This window comes from Hypomesus nipponensis, chromosome 11 (genome assembly GCF_054491055.1).
Source record: "Hypomesus nipponensis isolate SF chromosome 11, ASM5449105v1, whole genome shotgun sequence".
NCBI classification, from domain to species: Eukaryota; Metazoa; Chordata; class Actinopteri; order Osmeriformes; family Osmeridae; genus Hypomesus; species Hypomesus nipponensis.
The window spans coordinates 14,347,210-14,368,710 of record NC_140371.1 but is presented as its reverse complement, the minus strand read 5'-3'; the positions used below and the strand labels follow the sequence as shown (position 1 = coordinate 14,368,710).

The 21,501-nt window shown below is 47.6% G+C and overlaps 1 protein-coding gene across 4 annotated transcripts; it reads left to right on the top strand.

The window, feature by feature from the left end:
* Positions 1-799: 799 nt before the first annotated feature.
* Positions 800-20,826, top strand: cul9 (cullin 9). 4 transcript variants are annotated; one of them, XM_084709521.1, is made up of 42 exons: positions 800-923; positions 2,297-2,962; positions 4,091-4,245; positions 4,412-4,999; positions 5,422-5,563; positions 6,048-6,238; positions 6,535-6,949; positions 7,074-7,263; positions 7,402-7,603; positions 7,773-7,963; positions 8,160-8,356; positions 8,445-8,682; positions 8,787-8,892; positions 8,993-9,220; positions 9,376-9,466; positions 9,637-9,808; positions 10,074-10,179; positions 10,265-10,360; positions 10,513-10,688; positions 10,835-10,968; positions 11,137-11,322; positions 11,644-11,670; positions 11,971-12,107; positions 12,393-12,575; positions 12,727-12,884; positions 12,991-13,192; positions 13,399-13,570; positions 13,702-13,847; positions 13,942-14,071; positions 14,249-14,448; positions 14,679-14,941; positions 15,783-16,158; positions 16,303-16,443; positions 16,810-16,974; positions 17,108-17,271; positions 17,370-17,463; positions 17,720-17,794; positions 17,892-18,002; positions 18,661-18,778; positions 18,960-19,093; positions 19,228-19,319; positions 19,483-20,826. In XM_084709521.1, exons 2-42 carry the CDS (start codon positions 2,302-2,304, stop codon positions 19,700-19,702), a joined length of 7,773 nt encoding a protein of 2,590 aa, XP_084565647.1. In that variant the 5' UTR covers positions 800-923; positions 2,297-2,301; the 3' UTR covers positions 19,703-20,826. The 4 variants fall into 4 exon arrangements, with proteins under 4 accessions (XP_084565647.1, XP_084565646.1, XP_084565649.1 ...); XM_084709520.1 differs by having other exon boundaries at positions 11,641-11,670; XM_084709523.1 differs by having other exon boundaries at positions 11,641-11,670; positions 19,188-19,319; positions 19,483-19,622.
* The last annotated feature ends 675 nt before the right edge of the window (positions 20,827-21,501 follow it).

Genomic DNA, 21,501 nt, shown 5'->3' with positions numbered 1-21,501 from the left:
GAACACAGTTATGTAGCCTTGGTCTGAACAGTGGCATGAATCTGTAAGGTAATGTGAAGTTCGAATACAAATTCAAGTAGGCAACAACATTTCGTAAAAATATCAGTTGTTCTTGCTATGGTAACGTACCTGTACATTAAACTATTCTGAACACAGTCTGACTACACACCAAATAGCTGACGATACAATAGTACCGTTGCTTCCCTTTTTAAATAATGCAATACTGCCCTCGGGTGTACTTCAGTCAGGCTGATGTGACTGAAGTACTTCAGACCGACAATGCGCGTGTAATTCTAGTTCAGGAAAAAAACAAGAGTAGGCTAATTGTAATTGTACACACTTTATAAAGGAAGGTAACACCTTTGGTCTAATGTAGGCCCATCTGACAGTAATGTAGCCTCTTTCAGCATTGGCCAATACATAAGGAAATCTTTTGTGACCATGTGTCTATGTGTCTGTTTTCATTTAATTACACAGACAGTATATTTTCGATATCACGATCGACACTGAATTGAAACACTTAACATATATATACAGAACATAACCCACAGAACTAACCCAAAATAAAGTAAAGAATCGCATGAAGTAGAGTTCTAGAATTTTTTATGCGATACTTTTTAAACTGATATTAATTTGGACTGGGTCCATTTATAGCCCACTCTTGTGACCAAATTCTGGGTGCATTTGTAGTGAAGACCCTGTCCGGTTGGTGGCAGTAAACATTTGGGAAACTACGTCACCACATGGCAGAAGAAGAAACCAAAATTCCTGCTGTTACCTGTCATCGTGCGCACTCAACAGTACCGAACGTTGGCGAAAAATACCAGGCAGGCTGGGAAACGATACATTACAACGGAGAAGAAAGCTCCATCGACTGAGGAGGGAGAAATTAGAGAGGAAGGGGAAGCCCTGTGACATTTCAAGTAATGCAGCTCGCTTGCCCTTTTCTTTTTGATATTCCGTAATGCTGATGTTTTTAGGCCGCACTGTTTCAGTTTCCATAGCATAGCCTGTTAGCTAATGCCAGGTAATACGTTACAGTAGATAGCCAGCAAATTAGCAAGTTAGCTACTTATTATTATAGCTGGCCGTTAGCTATGCTAAAGCTAGTTAGTAAGTTCCACTCAGTCACCCTTCCGCTCCTCGGCTTCCAAGGACAGGCCCTATCGGGGATGGTGATCTAGTCAGTTCGCTTAGAAGAAATAGGCTAGCTAGCAACATGTTATCCGGAGGTTTGGGTTTCTCAAGGGCTGACGCGCCCAGTGTTGTTATTGCTAATAGCTGATTTAATTGTATGTAACTTAACTGGCAAACCATGAATTGTACAAAGTACAAAAACTGTGATTTTAGAAACGCCTACCTCATCATGCAGCGTTCCACGTTTACCAATTGTTGGCAAAATTACGCCCCACTGCCTCAGTGATTACATTCAGATATTTTAGCTATTAATTCGCTCAGTTATTACTATATGTACGGATCATTGTCATTCAGTTAAAAAGTAGCGAAGAAGTCTCAAACTCTCAAATACTGAAATAGTTTGCGTGTGACGGGTATTTTGACATTGTAAATGAGACGGTTGTTTTTATTCTCTTTTGAATTTAAGTAGCTCGAAGTTGATCAAATTTAAGATTTCGTGTAATTCGATAGCTAGCCAAGTTAGCACTAACTATATTCTCTAAAGAAAGACGAAAGCGTTATCTCAGCCCATATTGGTTTGCACTGCATACTTGGTAGCTCATTATGTAGTCTAAATACAGGAAATGGCCTTGGGCTGGAAATTAGGGAACGTTTTAACAATTGTAGTTACTTTAAAGGGATTTCTTAGCCACGCTCGCTAGCTAGCTGATGTTCATGAGCCATCTCGTTTCCGTCACCGTTAGCTTCAAACTTGAGGGCCTCAGCAAAAAAAACATTAAGCAACTGGTAAGCTAGTTACCATTCATAAAAAGAGGAACATTGTGGAACATGACAGTCCACAAAACTGTAATGTGGGTTGGCTTTACTGATGACAGATTATGGCTGTCATCAGTAAAGTAGAGTGTTTTGTATTGTTTAAAGGCATAGATTGACTTAACTTTCACAAATACATTTTCTATATTAGCCTGGCGTGGAAATGGTACATTGTCACACAAAAGTTTCCATTGTTTTATCTGGTCATTTTGATTGTAATGAGGGTTCCAATTGGGTAGATTGAGCTTGCAAGTGAAGCAGGTTTCACATAATCTACATGAAAAGTTAATTAATATCACCAGGTGTCTGATGTTGAATTACTCAAGGTAAAACATTTTTGTCCCAGGTACCATGGTGCGTGAACGGCGCAATGGGAACCTGGTTGTCCAGCTGGGGCCGAAGCAGCAGGCCTACCCGGAGGAGCTGATCAGACAGCGGCGAACTCATGAAGGTCTAACAGAGTACCTGATTCGCTGGTGTCTGCAGGCTATAGATGATGGCAGTGGCTCTAGTGGAGGCACCAACGAAGCCGGTGGGGGAGGGGGGAGCAGCTCTGGTGTCGGTGGCTCCGGTGGCTCAAACTCAGGCGAGAGCAAGACGGAGAACATCCTGATGTGGATGTCCACTGAAGACGTGTACGCCAACTGCCCGTCGCTGCTGGGCAAGCGCAAGGCCGATGCCCAGCGGCCCCTCTTGGAGGAAGAGGAGAGGCCCAGCGGACAGTTCCCCACGGACGTCACTTTCGACGAGGTGGAGCTCTCCGACATGAAGGACGACGTGAAGAATCTTGTGTGCAGGGCTCGCAAACAAATGGCCAAGAAGAGCGACTTTGCCATCAGCATCACGCACACCATCCACGTGCTCAGTGCCTACGCCAGCATCGGCTCCCTGGTGGGGGTTTTCAAGGAGACGGGAGCCCTGGACCTGCTCATGGAGCTGCTCTGCAACAAGGAGCGACAGACTCGTCGCAGTGCTGGGAAGATGCTCCGGGCCCTGGCCTCGCACGATGCAGGTACAGCAGATTTTGATTGATATGAAGCACTTTTTCGTGAACTATATTTGAGCATACAGACTTACTCATGGAAGTGGTTGAAGGGATTGTCGTCATCTGTAATATGTGAGGCACTCTTGATTCCTAAGTCCTGACTTGGTGTGTTGGTCATACATTAACTATTCGAGTGCCCTCTTACTCCCCAAAGTGTGTGTCCTTCCAACTTAATACTAAGAACATCAGGATGAGTATGTAAGTGATACATGGGCCTACCTGGCTTGTGTTTGCATAGTGACAGCTACATGGATTCTGAAGCACTACAGTAAAATAAGCTATACCCCCTGCTTTCATTGTGCATTAGTCTAGCTAACTGTGTGGTGTAAGGGCCTTATGTTATCTGTATGACCTTTTAGCTATAAGGCATGGAGATTCCAGTGATGCTACCCCTGTTTGGACAGTGTTTGGAAATAATGAAGTCTTGCTCTTGCATTTGCATTGGCTGTAATGCACCAAGCAAATAACGTCATGCCTTTTTCCTGAACCTCTAAAGGCCTTATTTGGTGCATTTTCTCTTGGTTTGTCTGACAGTATGGTTGGGTATATTGCGTCTGATTTAGTTTCCTTGAGCTGTTCTCCATGGGTTTCTTCAAGAGTACTCTTCCTTTTCCCTTGTGGAGAAACCATGTCCTCCAAAGTGACACTCACTGTGTTTCCTGCTAGGATTGTTAGCTCAATTTATCAATGAGGAATCACGAGACAGGGTTAACATACTACTGTGCAAAGTTCCTGGTTTCGTCATTAGATGAAAGTTGTCCTCTTGGGGAAAAGGGAGATAAATTGTGGCGTGGATGGAGTCTGCTGCCTTTCCTACTTTGCCTTTCTACAAGGTTCATCAACCTTCTGGACTTCAGAGATGGCCTACCTAGGAATGGCAAATACTGTTCCAGTTTGATCTTGTTATACTCTTGTTAGTGATGAGTACACACAAGGCCATGTTCTGGTTCCAGTCAACTATAGATTATAAAGTTGTGACGAGTTCAACTGGCTGATTTTGCAATGTCTTGATCTGCTATCTAATGCTCCAACCCCATAGCTACACACACTTGGCATTCATTTGAAACTGCATGTTTCTCTCCACTCTGCCCACAGGGAGTCGTGCTTACGTGCTGCTGTCGCTAAGCCAGCAAGATGGCATCGAGCAGCACATGGACTTTGACAATCGCTACACTCTTCTGGAGCTGTTTGCAGAAACCACCTCCTCTGAGGAGCACGGCATCTCCTTTGAAGGGATCCACCTCCCCCAGGTAGTCCACCCGCCAAGCATGATGTGTTGTCGGTTTGGCCAGTTTACTGGTTGTATTAGCCAAGTGTATTGGTCCCCCGCAAACCTTTTTTTAGTTGACTGATTGTACGACAACTGGCAAGTGCTCCTACAAGTAAAAAAAAAAAACTGTTTTCTCCGTTCTTCAGATCCCAGGGAAGCTGCTGTTTTCCCTGGTGAAGCGCTACCTATGTGTCACATCCCTCATGGACAAGCTCAACACAGCAGGCGTGGAGTCCAGTGCGGAGCGGCAGGACGCCGGCCCCTCCTCCTCCGGCAGCCACCAGACAGAGCAGCTGCGGGTGCAGCGGGAATTTGAGTTCACGATGGCCATGGCGAACCTGATATCCGAGCTGGTTCGGGTCATGGGCTGGGACCGCAACCGGCAGGTGCCCCACTTCGCCGAGGGCCCGGCCCAGGGAGGGGCCTGCGGGGAGGAGCCGGAGGACGAGCCGCCGCGCCGCATGCTGCGCTCCATCTTCCAGCCACGCTTCTCCGCCTCGCCCGTCGCCGCCATCTCTTCCGCCGCCGCCGTGGTTGCCACGCCTCCCAAGAAGAAGACGGGCAACGGCTTCAAGACGCGCACAGACTTCGCCAGCCGCTCGGCCTACGTGGAGTATGTGCAGGACAACCTGAAGAGTGGCATGCTGGTCCGCATGCTGGAGGACTACGAGGAGGTCAGCGCCGGAGACGAGGGAGACTTCCGCTATAGCAACGACGGATCTCCGCCGGTACAGGTACGAAACTACAGACCTGACTGCCCCATGGCACACATTAGTGTGGGGGAGGTACTGCTTATTTCTAGCTGGCGTGCTATATAGAGAGCATGTGTGCTATGCCCGTTGACGAGTACGTTTCACTTTCACTTCTGGCTTCAAATGACCGTTGACGGATCAGATGTGCACCGTCTTTGTGGCTCTGTGCCAAGCTTTCATTTATGGTTTGATTGCTGAGGATTCTGGGAAATGTGTTTATGGCTATTGGTCGTCGTCTGTTTGAATGAATTTGGGGATTATTTCTCCATTGTTCGCCACAAATGCATTTATGCGAAAGTGGTAGGATTCGTGGAAACTTTGTGGAATGCCAACCCGTGTTGTCAGAGGTCACGTAATGGGATAATATCCGTTTACGACTGCTGTGTTTGTCGCTGCTGCTGCAGGTGTACTGGAACTCTCTGTCGAGAACCTACTGGGTGCACTGGCACATGGTGGAGATCCTGGGCAGTGGCACCAGCGGCCAGGCTGAGAAGGAGACCCAGGAGAAGGCTTCCTCCCTGACCGAGACCCTCAAGCTCACCACGGGTACGTTGAGACGGCTAGGACATCAACACGACTGCAGCAAAATCCATGACATTTAAAATGTTGCCTGCTGCACAAAACTTTTGTTAAACATAGCTGTATGACGGTTGTTGTGTACAGTGGTTCTGGTCTGTGTGGCTGCATTGCAAAAGCAAATGTTGTCGTCAATATCCCTTTAAAGCCAACGTATTTGGATGTGAACTTTGACCTTGGATGCAAGTGTGTGTGTTAGGATTTAATTTAAAATGACCCTGACTTTGAGATTTATTTTTATCGATTGATTGGCTTGCGTCTATGGGACGATGAAAAACAGCATTACCCTAGAAACTGATCTATTCATGTTTATTAAAATGTTATTGTTACAAAACCTTGACTGTCTGAAAAATACATGGTTCAATGCACCTTAAGGAGTTTTAGTCCATGTCGTTCAAGTTTAATGGAGCTTTTCACTTGCTTTGACCATTGACATGTTGCTCCTTCTGTGCAGTGAGCCAGACATTCTTCTCCAAACCTCCTGGCGGGCTGTACTCGCTGCCTTACCTGGCTGAGGGGCTGCAGGTGGACAGGACCTGCCTCAGCCGGGCTGAGTGGTGGGAAGTGTTATTCTTCATCAAGAAGCTGGAACCAAAGCAGCAGCAAGAAGTCAACAACATCCTGCGCCAGAATCTCGACGACCAGGCAAGTACTGTCTTTTTTTTTTTTTTATATACACCAACCCTCAAGAAAGTAGCCGTAGGTACTTTGGTAGGTAGGTACAAGAAACACTGGTACTGTATCAATCTGTTCTAATGCGTCGATACCTGCCTCTTACATCCTGCTGCATCCCTTGCATTTTTCGTACATTGGGTTTGTTGTCACATTGCTCCTACTGCTACTCTTTTATGGAATACACTGGGATTGATTTGGACTCACCCCTCACCCTAACCTCCTGTCCTTTTCCACTTTGTCTCTCACCTCCTGTCTTCCTGCCCCAGATATCAGACCTGGATGAAGTTACTCTCATTCAGCTGCTGGTGCCAGGCGAGGTGGCCAAGAAGCTGCTCCTCTACCTAAAGCAGACCCTGCAGGCCTCCTGCTTGGGGGATTTGCTCTGCTCCCACACCTTCTCCAAATATTACCGGCGCAGAGGAGGGGGAGAGCTGGAGGACGAAGAGATGCTGGTCAATGGCTCCCTGGGCTCCTCGGGCCTGGGAGGGCAGGGCACTTCATCTTCCTCCTCCACCAGCGTCTCGTCCTCTTCATCTTCTTCCTCCTCAGCCATGGGCTCTGTGTCTAAGAAGCCCAAGAAGGAGATCTCGGCAGACTCGGGCACCGCCAGCTACGACACCGAGAGTGAGCTGCCCGACGATGAGACCAAGTACCCTGAAGACCTGGAGGAGAAGATGAAAGGTTTGTGTGTGTGTGGTGTGTGTGTGTGAAAGGGCAATATGATCACACAACTGCATTTCTTTGTGTTAGGTCACCCAACTGAATTTCGTCCTAACCCCATTTCCCCCCCCCCATCCCTTTCCAGTGTTCAACAACCCAAAGGTGCAAGGTAAGAAGACAGCCCTGGAGAAACTGGGCGAGGTGGTTGACATAATGAAGAAGGGTGGCTCCGAACCAGGTCAGCAGCTGGCTGGCATGAAATTTATCGTCAAGGTCCTGGAGGAGGAAGGGCCCCAGGAGAGAGGTGGCCTCAGGGCCGACGCCCAGACCATCCGGTGAGACCTTTCCCATGAATTTAACACTTCCTCGTTCCACTTCTTTTTTTGTCTTTTTTTTATGTTAACGTTTTGGTTGAAAGTGTCTAGGGTGTTAGAATAACATGGGGAATGTGATGTGAATCTCCTCCACCCCAGGGACAAAGTCCTGAAATTGCTCGTGGAGATGCTGAGCGGTCAGCCCAAGGAAATCGTGGTCAGCAGCCTGCGACTAACCCGTGCCCTCATGCTCAAGTATGAGTGGAGAGTGTCCTTTGCCACGGAAGGGGGCATCAAAGCCATCCTGTCCTGCATGCAGGAGCACCCCACCGTCACACAGGTCCAGCAAGTCGCCCTGGCGGTGAGTCTTACCTTCAATCACAAAAGTTTCTTTTTGGATTTCAGAATGTTCCTGTTCCTCGAGAGATAAACCCATTGGGGTCAGGACCTTGCATGTCGTCTTCAGGTCAGGATGTTTATTGACTCCACCCCGAACACCCCCCCCCCCCCCCCCCCATTACTTTCTCCAGACTCTGAAGGTCATCACAGGTGCCAGTAAGCATGACTTGAGTAGCATGGGCAGCTGCGTGCCGCTCTCCGAGTCTGGAACCCAGATGATGCTGGAGATCTTCGCTAGCATTGGCTCGGCAACACCGCAGGGTTCCAAGGGACTGCTGGGTGCCATCCCCGCCGCCATCGAGCTGATGCTCAACACCCCAGGGTATTTAGCTTGACCGCCTCCATCCTCAAAGGGAACGTTCGGCCCAACCCAAACCATTTATTCACTTCAGTAAAGAATAAATTTGAAAACGAAACCAACAATTTTGAAAGAAATAAATCCTCGAGTATACGTTGGAAGGTGTGAACATCTGGGAAGGATTCTATCCTAAAAGAAAAGCGTGTGTCTCCACCCTTAGGTGTATGTTGTCGGTGAGGAACGGTCTGTTGGTGATCATTATGCTGATCTCGAGTCACAAAAGCTTGGCTGAGCAGCTTGTGGCCTGCGACGTCAGCACCGTGCTCAAGAAGTGCCTGTCAGCCCCGCGGCCAGAGACCATGCTGGCCATCATTGCTCTCAACCACATCTCCATGGTCCACAAGCTGGAGAAGAAAGGTCGGACATTGCCCTCGCCTTCAGTTCGGCCCATGCCGGTTCAGGCAAAGGAAGTCGTTCTTGATTCCTCCTGTTTCTGCTGTTCCAGAGTCCAAGGAGGAGCTCGACTTCAAGGACACGGAGCTGAAGATGCTGGTGGTGAGCCTGAAGGAGATGACGGCCACCAAGGAGGTGATCCTGACGCTGGAGCAGCTGCTGTGTGACTGCACGTCGCAGCTGGAGGAGGAGCGCAACCAGGTGACCCGCAGCAGGGACACCTACCAGGACCTGGTCCGCCTCATGGACCAGCACCGGGCCGACCGCGCTGCCCAACTCTCCATCCTCAGGTAGCTACCGCGCCCCCGGCTGTGAAAGATAGGAGAATATGTTGCGTTTGTCTGTTTTGAAGGTTCATTTATTGTCTATCACGGGCCATCTTTCTTTTTTCTAGGATACTGAATAAGTTCTTGGACAACTACCAAGAAGATCTGCTTCCGTGGCATGAGAGTATCGAGCCTTGTCTGTCCTCGATGACGGCCTTCATCAACGACCGGGAGGTAGCGGAGAATCTCCACTATAGCAGCAGAGGCAACATTCTCACAGGGTCACAGTTGAGAAGGAGCATTGGTCAGGCTAACGAGGGCTCCTTTCTTTCAGGTGGTGCAGCTTTTCATCCGATTCCTCTACCGTCTGGCTTCTCTGAACAAAGACTATGCCGTGGTGATGTGTCGCCTGGGGACCAAAGATGCCCTGGTCAAGGCCCTTGACAAGCACAGCACCAACCTGCTCATGGTCACAGAGCTACGGGACCTGATTAATGACTGTGAGAAGTACGCCAGTCTCTACAAGAAGATGACCACAAGCGTCCTGGCTGGATGCATCCAGGTTCCGTTTATATTCTTTACCTATAATATGGATTTCCTTTATTGTCTTGTCTGTTAGGCAGTATTGTTGTGGTTTTGTGCCACCTATTCCAAAGTGATATGCCACGAATGCACTATATTTGCATTGTATTGACTTTGTCATTAACTCCTCCACAGATGGTCCTTGGCCAAATAGAAGAGCACCGCCGCAGCCACCAGCCAATCAACATCCCCTTCTTTGACGTGTTCCTTCGAAATCTGTGCCAAGGTGAGGCCCCTCCTAACCGACACACAGCATAACTTCAGAGTTCTCCTAACTGTGTTTCTGAACATGTTGTCTGTTCAAGCTTTTAGGAAGGCGTTGCTTGTCTTCACTGTCACTAATCACTAGTCCTGTAAACTGTTCTTGCGTCATCTGACCATGATGATAACCTCCAGGGTCCAGTGTGGAACTCAAGGAGGACAAATGCTGGGAGAAGCTGGAGGTGTCCTCCAATCACCATCGAGCCAACAAGCTCACTGACAAAAACCCCAAAACCTACTGGGAGTCCAATGGCTGCACAGGTTCCCATTTTATCAACATCTACATGCACAAAGGGGTGGTTATTAGGTATGTCCCGGCCTCACTCTTGGTTAAACTAATTAAAATGGAACTAGATAATCAACTAAATATATTTTCAAATGATCTTGTCTTTGAGTACGTGCATGGGTTTAAACTAAAGCACAACTTTTCTAACTGGGTTGTCATTTCTTGTGGTTATCCTTTAAGGCAGAAAAATGGATTGATCATAAAATGTATCTCATTCCTTTTTGGAAGCATAGAAAGGAATGTGTTACGGTAATGAACGAATAATGAAGATCCTTGTTTGACCCAGGCAACTGGCGGTGATTGTGGCCAGTGAAGACTCAAGTTACATGCCTGCACGGATTGTGGTGCTGGGCGGAGACGACCCCACAAACATCAATACGGAGCTGAACACAGTATGTTTGGACAGGAGTCTTTTTTTTGTTTTGGCAGATACATTTGTGGGTTTCGATAGTAGCTCAATATCTTTTGTGGTTGCAGGTCAACGTGCCTCCGTCAGCCAGTCGTATTGTGCTGCTGGAGAACATGACTCGCTTCTGGTCCATCGTGCAGATCAGGGTCAAGAGGTGTCAGCAGGCAAGCCACATTCATTAGAATATCAAAACAGTGCGCACTGAGCCGAAAACGAAACGGATCCTTCTCATACATTGGGCGTGCCTTTTTTAAATATTTTTTTAACTATAACTGTACTGGAATGTTTGCCTAACAGCCCTGTGTCTCTCCTCCAGGGTGGCATTGACACGCGGGTCCACGGTTTCGAGGTGCTGGGGCCCAAACCCACCTTCTGGCCCGTGTTCAAAGAGCAGCTGTGCTGCAGGACCTACCTCTTCTACACCACCAAGGCCTATACCTGGTGCCAGGAGATCCTGGGGGACAAGGCCCAGCTACTGCAACTCTTCAACAAGTAAGAGCCCTACCTCCACTCCACCACAGCCCCTGCCCACACCACATCCATTCCCTCGAGACATGACCACAAGCGTTGACCAGCCCGCGCGATCAGAGCCTGGAAGCGCGTTCGTATCTTGACCCGCGCAACCCGTCTCCCCGCAGACTGAACAGCGCCCTCCGACACGAGCAGATGTTCGCCGACCGCTTCCTGCCCGACGCCGAGGCCGCCGAGGCCCTGGGCCGCACCTGCTGGGAGGCGCTCATCACCCCCATCGTCCAGAGCATCACCTCCACCCGTACGGCAAAGCTCTCTCCTCATCCGTGCCTCCTCGCACGCCTTGCGTCAACAACACATCGCTCATCATACACTCGACTCTCCCCTGGTCTTGCTGGAGCTGTGGTGTTCCTCATGTGGACTCTCTCCCCCCCCCCCCGCCCCGCTGTGTGTTGACGTGCTGGATCAGGTACCACGGCGGTCAGCCCGCTCTCCTGGCTGCTCAGCGAGTACCTGGACAACGCAGAGTCGGCCCGGCGCTGCAAGAGCCGGGCGGCCATCTTCAACTCGCGCGTCCGCCGCCTCACCCACCTGCTGGTGCACGTGGACACCAGCCGGGTGGACACGGAGGAGCTCAAGCCGCCCATCAAGTCCAGTGAGTCCCCTGTCACATCCTGTAACCACCCTGCTAAGTCAACTTGACTTGTTAAGTAAACTTGATTCTGTCATGCGTTTAGACACAGCAAAAACCTGTACTGTGTCTCTTTATAATTGGCATGCCGTCGAGCCTTGAGTCAACGTAAACGAGCTGCAGTTCGTCCATAGTGAAACCGAAAGTGGTTTTGGTAACATCTCCGGTTGTACATGAAAGGACATTTTGAGTCATATTATTTAGTTTAGATAGAAATTTGCTAACGACAATCGTAGAGACCACCTTACGTCTTCCATTTTAAGGCCTGTCTTTTGTTTTCAGAAGGTATCAACCGAAGCAAAGATTTGAAGAGTAAGTAATAATTAGAGGCTGATATACTGCATTGTTTTTTGTTTTTTTTCGTTTTTTTTCCTTCAGCTCAGTGTTTATCCCCATGTTGTACTACTAATGACCTGAGCATTGCGCTTTTTCTCCTGCACACGCAACCCACCTGTTTGACCTTTCCACATAGAATATCAGAAGGTTTTAATTTCTGTTTTTCTTTCAGTTTTTTTTTTTTTTTGGGCTGCTGTTTCTGTTCATCACCCTGACAATACTATCGGAGCTTTGTTTTGGATGCAGGATTCGATGATGGTCCTTTTTGTCTTTCAGATGGCAAAGAAGGCAAGAACAAAGATGCGGCCGCAGCCTCCTCCTCCTCCTCCTCTTCATCGGTCAAGCCCAAACTGAAGAACACCAGCAGCATTGCAGGAATAGCACTGTGTTGGCAGGGTGTGGTGCAACGCCAGGTATGTCATTATGAATACCTCTCTTCTACCAAACCGATTCCTTGTTGGGAAAAACAAATCTATATACAGTACCAGTCAAAGGTTTGGACACATTGGGATAATGTGTCCAAACGTTTGACTGGTCCTGTATATTTTATTCTACAATGCCCCACATTGGCTTTGTTCCAACTGTGTTTTTCATGTGTGTAAGGATGTCCCTAATATAAAATCATTAACATATCGCAACAAAATGGGTACAATATTAGTGACAAAACATTTTTTACTCGTGTGTAATCATTTGAACAGGTAAAGAAGTTCCTGGACTCCACGTGTAGCCTCCCTGACTTTGTGGAGAGGTACAGGAACATGTACCTACGTCTTAAAAACGCCATGGAGGAGCTCTTTGGTCAGCAGACAGCCTTTGCGCTGGCTCTCCGCCACGGCTTCTCTGCCGCCCTCCTCCAGCTCTCCATCCTCACTGCCATGCATGTAAGTGGCTAAATAAGCCGTGGACCAACAACGTTGCACCTTTCACGGCTTTCTCCTAAGTCCTTTCACAACCCCCCCCCCCCCCCTCTCCAGCTATTTGTAAAGGGGATATGTTCCCAGTTGACATACCTTGTTAATTGTCATTCTGTAGGTGAGTGAGAGGTTTGCCCAGTACATTGACCTGATGATCCAGGACAGCGGAGTAGACTCTGGCAACGTGGAGACACTCAACAAGCTCCAACAGTTCCTGGAACCCATGCTCTTTCTGTCCGGCCTCGAACTGGCCAACACTTTTGAGCACTTTTACAGGTTTGTGAGGGGAAAAAAAATCACCACGGTTACTTTCGCTAAGGAAATTGAAAACGGAACATGCATGATAAGGTCGTACGTTGTTGCCGACCCGTTTCCTCCGCAGATACTACCTAGGGGACCGCTTGCTGGGCCAGGCCAAGGTGTGGCTGGAAAATGCCGTCATCGAGCACATCGGCACCTGCTTCCCCAACCGCTTCCCCCAGCAGATGCTGAAGAACCTGAGTGAGTCGGAGGAGCTCCAGCAGGAGTTCCACCTGTACCGCCTGCAGCAGCTGGACAAGACCCTGCAGGACACGGAAGAGGAGGTGAGACCGAGGCCGGCTTGCTCTGACAAACGTTGCAAGCTCATTGGCTCGGGTCTTTGTCCAGCCCAGCTGGGTCCCAAGCGACACGAGTCACGCACTAATACCCTTCGTTGACCGTTGGATTAGCCTCGCGTGTTGATTGTTGTCGATATGCTCGTGTCAATTCTGGTTGTCCCTCTCTCGCTGTCCCCGTGGCTGCTGTGCAGATGATGGAGGATCAGTCCTCGGAGCCGGACGAGGAGAGCGAGGTCAAGGTGCTCGTTCTGTCTCCCCGCTGCTGGGCCGTCTCCTCCCCCTGTTACCTGGACAACCCCAGAAGGCACCTCCCCCAGCAGCTCTGCAGCTACCTGGCGGAGTTCACCGACTTCTATGCCAACAGTTAGTCCCCTTGTTCACCCAAACATTGTTTCATTTCCGCACAGTCGCAGTTCTCTCCCTCTGTGGCCGGATAGTTTTTTTCCCCCCCCCCATGAAAAGGATCAAAACGTGTTCCTCCGTCTGTGTTGCAGGCCAGTGCATGTATGAAATGGCCCACACCAAGCCCCGACGGCTCCAGTGGACGTGGCTGGGCCATGCCGAGATGACGTACGGCCCCTGCACCATCTACGTGTCCACCCTGCAGATGTACGTCCTGCTCCAGTTCAACCACCAAGAGGTAACCTGACACGCGCGCACACGTTCCGTCACGTTCTGTTCTGTGGTGGCATGAGAGCGGACGGGCTTATGTGACGTCCCTGTGTGTTGGTCAGGATGTGTCTGTGGAGGCTCTGCTGCAGGCCACGGGGCTGTCGCCCACCGTCCTGCTCCACGCCCTGTCCCCCCTGACCGCCGACAAGGGCATCCTCACCCACGACACACCCGACAGTGACCCCTCAAAGGGTACGTGTTTAGGAATGTCCGAAGAAATACTTGCGTGTTTATTCAAGCGTGTGCTGTCCCTAAACAAGACATTGGTACCACCCCACTTTTGGTGACTTTTCATAGCGATAAAAAAATTAAAATAAAGGAACCAAGAGGTGTTTATTGAGCATTTTCTTTTTCCTTCTCCAACCACAGGAGTTCTGAAGTTGAATCATACTCTAACCCAGGGCAAGGACAGCCACAGCTTCTGCTACCTGCTGCCCAAGCAGACCTACCTGAATGTAGACGAGGACTCGGCCCGCACGCTGGAGAGGAAGAGGAACTTCATCTACTGCCTCATCGTCCAGATCATGAAGACCGAGAAGGAGATGCACATAGACAACCTGGTGTTCAAAGTAAAACTCGTTTTCTTACCCTTTTCACACGACACTCCTGCTTTTCCATAGGGGGTCCACTGGGTCTAAAATCAGTGCTGCCGTAAACGTGCTTGTGGAGCGTCGAAGTACATGCATGTACATTTACTTCACGGATGAGGTTCCCGTGTCGGGTCGTCGCCGGGCTGCCCGCGTTTTCATTTTCGAAACGGCCGACCAACCTGTGCCTGTTGTGTCCCGGCGTTCCCTAGGTGTTGGACACGTGCCAGAAGCAGGAGGCGGGGGGTTTCCCTGGCGGCATGCGCTTCAGCTGCACCACCACGGACGTGCTGGGCTGCGTCATGCACGTCATCAGCAAGGGCTACGTCAGGCGCAACGAGGACAGTCCCCACATTGTGGAGTTTGTGCCCGAGGACCCCTCCACGCCCCAGAAGGGCCAGGCGCACTTCTCCTTCAGCAAGACGGATCTGAAGAAGACCCCTGGCAGTGGCGGCAGCAGCAAGGCTGACTTCAGGTGTGCTGACGACCCTTGACCCTAGGGGGGGGAGGCTGGGTGTTTTTTCTATTTATGTGGAAGACCTCTGAATTTGTCTAGGATAAATCTTGGCCCTTGGGTTCAGCCTTGTTTTTCAATGAGAGGACAGGACGACTGCCAAAATATCACGCAAGAATATTCTATATACTAACAGGCTTTTTTTCTCGTCTTCATTTGTTTGTCATTTGTAGTCCCTCCTATGATGCTTTGATTGATAACTTCTAGAGCGAGCCAGTGGTTGTTTTTTTTCAGCCCTGGTGTTGACACACTGTGCCATATGTTCTGTACTAATTTAGCTTTTAATTGCACTTTGACCCGCACTGTGGTTGCATGGCTATGCCTTAATATCAGTCTGGATTTTTGCGTTCAGGATTATCTTGCACTTACACTTTTCATTTTCATCTTTCTCAAGTAAACCAATAATTACATTAGCAACGATTACCTACAATTTGCACACAGCGCGATGCAGGCATAATGCAACATAAATGTTTTATAACCTTAAACGAAGAAAATAAAGAACCCTTAAAACTTTCAACCATGTTTGTTGCTCTCTTATTTTTGTGTGGTTAGAATGCTGGTCAGATTCCAAAAGTTGTCACTATTACTACAGCCTATATTAATTTGGAAGCTTTCTCTCAAATCCCAGTCAGAACTAACAAAAGAAATACTTTCCCCATTCATGATGAAATCCTATGTCCACTGTAATACTTGAAAGATAAATGCTCCCACATCCAACCTTCCAAGGACCTCTATAGCTGGCGTCATAAAAATGTTGCTTTCCTTTTTGTCTGTTGTGACGGTTGTGTTTAATCCTCTGCAGCCTGGGAGGCCTGGCTGTAGCTCCTCAACGTGCCGAGGACGGCGTCTTGGAGGCGGTCCTGTTCTCCATGGGCCGGACCATGAACCAGGAAGAAGTCAGGCAGCTGATGCAGCGCACCGTCCAGCAGGTCGCCGGCACCCTGAGTCTGGACCTGGACCGGGCCGAGCACCTGCTGGTGCACTGCAAGTGGAACGTGGACGTGTTGATCCAGCGCTACTCGGACGACCCCGACAGCGTGGTCATGGCAGCTGGGCTAAAGGGGAGGAACCCACAGCCGCCCGCCACCAGTGTGTCCAGCTGCCCCGTGTGTCTCATCGCCCAGACGGGGGAGACTGAGGCCGCACCCACTCTCTGCTGCATGCACTACTGCTGCAAGGTCAGCTTGAACTCTTGTATTCCTTCAATCCAAAGCAGTGATTTATTGATCTTGGAAATTCCAGACAGTGTTTGTAGACATGTTTTCCTTCTCGTTGATGTGTGCAGTTGAGAGGAGAATAAGCTCTTTTTTTTCTACACATAGTCCTGCTGGCAGGAGTATCTGACGGCAAGGATTGAGCAGAACCTGGTGATGAACTGCAACTGTCCAATCACAGACTGTCGAGCACAGCCCACCTCTCAGTTCTTCTTTAGCATCCTAACAGACAAGGATACCATCTCCAAGGTAGGGGGATCAATCTAGTTTTTGGCTTTCATTAAAGGTACGATAGAAAGGATTTTTTTCAGTCCAAAAAAGGTTGTGTCCCCTATAAACATGTTGTGTAAGCTAGTGAGGCCCTCACATTGATTTAGCACCAGTACATTTATATCTTTTGGAGCATGCCGCTAGTTTCCATCCAATTTCCTTTGGCGAGGCGTGCCTTGACTTATTTTGTGAAATCAACTGGCAGTCAACTTGAGCTTGAGGAAAGCGTGGCTGTTTGGACAAGAATTTCTCATACTTGAATGTATTTTACAATGTTGCATATTACACGACTAACTTCCTGACAACACATCTCTTCTGTCCTCTTTTGCCCCCCCCCCCCCTCAGTATGAGAACGCCCTCCTGCGTGGATATGTGGAGTGTTGCTCCAACCTGACCTGGTGCACCAACCCCCAGGGCTGTGACCAGATCCTGTGCAAGGAGAACATCGGCAGCATGGGCACCTGTTCCAAGTGTTGCTGGTCTTCCTGCTTCAGTTGCAACTTCCCAGAGGTAAGCAAATTTTCCAAGCTATTTGACAGATCAAAGAATAAATAGTCGCAATTGCGATTGGTTAATGAGACACCCATGGAAATATTCAAACGTCTTGAGAGCTAACCTGGACTCTCCTCCATCTCTTCCCCAGGCCCACTACCCGGCCAGCTGCAGCCACATGTCCCAGTGGATGGACGATGGTGGCTACTATGAGGGCATGAGCATGGAAGCCCAGAGCAAGCACCTTGCCAAACTCATCTCCAAACGTTGCCCCAGCTGCCAGGCCCAGATAGAGAAGAATGAAGGTTGCCTACAGTAAGGACACAACCTCCTTTAGTGCACATTGAATGTCGTATAGTTTCAATTGATGGCCACCTTAACTGATCTCCTTCTGTACTTTTCCAACTCCCTAGCATGACTTGTGCCAAATGTAACCATGGCTTTTGCTGGAGGTGTCTGAAGCCATGGAAACCAACTCACAAAGATTACTACAACTGCTCAGCCATGGTGAGTTCTACAGGTTTGATCTGACATTGTGTAGAATTCCACCAGAAAGATCTCTAATGACTTCATAACTACTGCATGTGTTATCACTGGCTTTAACGCGTGTGATCAAACTGCCGAGTCCAAAATGTTTCCAAAATGTGTTCTTTTTAAAGCTGAAGCACTGTTGCTCTTTAGGACACATTTGTTCAAATACCCAACCTCTGCCTTTTTTGACAAGAAGAAAATAATGCTTGCTTACTTTGTAAAAAATGATCAGGTGAGCAAAGCTGCCAGGCAAGAGAAGAAGTTTCAAGACTACAATGAGAGATGCACTTTCCACAATCAGGCCAAGGTACACACACACTTTCTGGACCATATTCTTTTATCCAGAAAGTTGGTGAATCCTGAATAATATCATAATGAACTTTACATTTGTCGATTCGATTAAGGACTTTGCTATCAATCTGGAGAACAAAGTGTCAGCCATCAATGAAGCCTTGCAGATGAAATCCTTGACCTTCGTCATCGATGCCTGCAAGGTCCTCGCTCAGGCTCGCAAGGTAAGCATCTCATGATTAGCAAGAATATACATTTTAGGTTCAACTATTTCAATACACATTGTCTGGTCCAAGTATTTTCCTTAATCAGTTGATGAATATGTTTAATACCATTCAAGTACAGTACACTGTATTTGGTTTTTGAGCTACACGAAGTGGCCAAAGGTATATGGACACATGACCATCACGCCTGTCTGAGCTTGTTGGATATCCCATCGCAAAACAGTGGGCGGAGTGTGGAGTTGGCCCCCCTTTTCACGCGTCTGTGAATTTGCTTTCATTCAGCCACAAGATCATTAGGGAGGTTGGGCAATGATGTTGACTGACTGAAACACCAACAAACACATTTGTGATGCATTCTAACTCTATCTGCAAGCCAGGTCTTATCACCCAACCTCCCTCATGTTCTTGTGGCTGAAGGGAAACAAATCCTGCATCAATGGTCTGACATCTATCGGAAAGCCTAAAGTGAAGGCTGTTACAGAAAACACGTTTAATCGACTCTATATGAATGCCCTTGATTTTGAATGAGAGGTTCAACAACCAGGTGTCCGTATACTGAGCAATGTCCACATCATATCCTAATACTGGTCATACAGTACATCTGTCGTTTATACAGTTGTATCATTGATTCATTCTGATGGTTATAACTTTGCACTAGGTGCTGGCCTACTCGTGTGTGTACAGCTACTACAACCAGGACACAGAGAAGATGGATGTGATGGAGCAGCAGATGGAAGCCCTAGACCTTCACACTAATGCCCTACAGATCTTGCTGGGTAAGACCTAAATGAATCATTTCTGCAGGCCCCACCTGTAGGGGTGGAACAGCATCATTCAGGGTAGCTTTGATGATCTGAGTTAAACGCATACTGGAATACAATGTTGACAAGATGGTATCATGCCACTTTCAGTGTCCTTTATTTCAAGCGTTTCTGATTGCTATGTTTGGCCTTTCAGAGGAGACCCTGCTGCAGTGTACCGATCTGGCGTCCTGCGTCCGGCTCCTCAAGCCTGAGCACCTCAACACTGGACTGGAGCTCATCCGCCGGATCCAGGAGCGCCTGGTGGCCATCCTGCAGCACTCCACCCAGGTAGGCCTCCACCCTGCATCACACTCTCTTTCTCTCTCTGACCTTCAGGTATCGCTTTTGCCACTCATTGGATGCTTTGTCGCTCAATCAACAGCAAGTCTTGAGGGTTTCCTGTCTGGTCTCTCCAAACACAGGACTTTCGAGTGGGGTATCAGTCCAAAACGGGACAAGACCAGGAGTCTGCTCAAGCTTCAAATCTGTCTAATCACACAGACGCCAACAAAACGTAAGGAATGGGAGGGAGGACTCCCTCCTTTTATAATGGTGATACTGCTTTTCCTCCAGTGGAACGCTTTAGATATGACAAAGCTCTCTCTTTACCTCTCGCTCTACCTCTCTCTAACCTCTCTCTCACCTCTCTCTCTACCTCTTTCTCTACCTCTACTCAGGGCCAAGTCTGACAGGGCCTCGGAGTCCGGGGATTCCGACAACAACAACAACACGGGCGAGGACGTGGGCGACGAGGCCGAGGAGGACGACGAGTACGACGACGAGTACGTCCCCGAGTGGCATGAAGACTACGACGAAGACGACATCGACGAGGACGACTTCTTCTCAGACGACGACGAGTCTGAGAACCTCGAGAGGGACTTCAGTCCCTTTGACTAGACACCTTCACACACAGTAACATGAAGAAGCAGACAAAAGTCAGTCCCAACTGTGCAGGCACTATATCACCATATGAATATATTAGATATATAAGAATCTAACAGTACAACGATTATACAAGACAGGGAGGTAGACGTTTGAGAGAATAAGTCTGTCTGTGCTGACTTTGACCAGCTGCACGAACATTTTACACTTTCTGTACTTCATCTGTCAATTCCATAGGTTTGATTACTCATAAAGCCTTTCCTTGTGTTCCTTATGAAACATTTATGCCGCTGATAAGGGCACAATTACTTGTTGATGCGTTGATGAAGGATCGTCATAAGTGAAAACATTATGTGAATATGCTTGGGAACAAAGCCCATAATTTTTGTTTAATGCAGATGCTGCTGCTTTTTGATTTACTTTGGCAACTGAATGAAGGGATTTATAATCCAGGGTTGGTAAGACTGTTAGTCTTGGTTATAAGTTGATGTTTATGTCATCATATACTGGCATATTGATTTGGCTCAGATAATTTTTCTTGCATCACATACAGGTTTGCCTTTTCTTTTTTTAATACGTGGGTATGCGTTTATTACGAACAATAAAGAACACATTTAATTGCTATATACGTCCATGATACGTGAAATACGTAAAATACTGTATTCCTGATCTACATCTTGGTTTGTGTTTAGCATTCTGGTAAGACATTGCAAAATACATTGTTTTAAGAGTGTAACTTTTTCATGCAACTGTGTTAAAGGGCTACGAGGGATAAGACTTAAATGTAACATTACTAAATAAAAAATGTGGTCTGGACTTGAACAGGGAAATTCTGGAATGTTACCTGGCTCTAGAATCTCTGCAATAACAGTTTGAAAGTATGAGGTCATTGTGGTGTTATTTGCTAAGCAAAATTTGTGTAACATGCTGTTTTGGGGGGCGGGTCATAGATAGTTTTTGGACATGTCAGTGTTCATCTCTGTATAGGCTTAGGCGTTGAGGTATCTGATATTTCAATACCTCATTTTGCTGTAAGTGGGGAAAAACCTATATTCATGTTCTAAAATGTTATATCTTTTTGATCTTATCGTTGAGTTTGTTCGACTTAGGCTAACTAAATAAAAGCTTTTTTTCCGCTCTGAAGTGTAAATGTATTGGTTTGTGTACAATTATGAGTTCTGCTTTTCTATTGGCATACTGTAGGGATGTTTGCTATGTTAGATTGTACCGAAGAGTTAATATAAGTTATTTGGTTGTACCAGAGAATGTCTAGTAGTCCTTAAACAGGCTCTGTCACCCATCAAACTCGCCTCAATGGCGTTTTTGTGAATTCGCCTTCAAAATAAGAGCATGGCCTCCCTACAAGTAGAACGAATTTAAAAAGCTTGTTTTAATCAAATTATTATAACAGAAAATATAGTCTGGTTATTTGTACTAGGCAACCAATGAGTTCCCAAAATGTACGTAAGGTACATTAACCTTAAAGCTCTCCAGTCTTTTGATTCACCAAAATACATTATGATTGGTTTGAGTAAATCCTGCATTGTAATTGTTTTAAATAAATACACGCTTTTTAAGTCAAAATAAGTTTTGACATCAAAATAAAAAGGACAGTTTGTTTCCTGACCTTTATTTTGAAGTTACCTTTAAAGAAATCAGTCGGACATGAGATTCTTCATTGAGGCTGGCTTCACGCATCTTCATAGAGCTAGTCCATAGCTAAAGCTAGCGAGCTAGCCTGCAAGAATCGTAAGCTTTTAAGTTGAGAATAGTTCGAGCCCTGAAATGAACAGTTATAGCTATTATTTTTATTA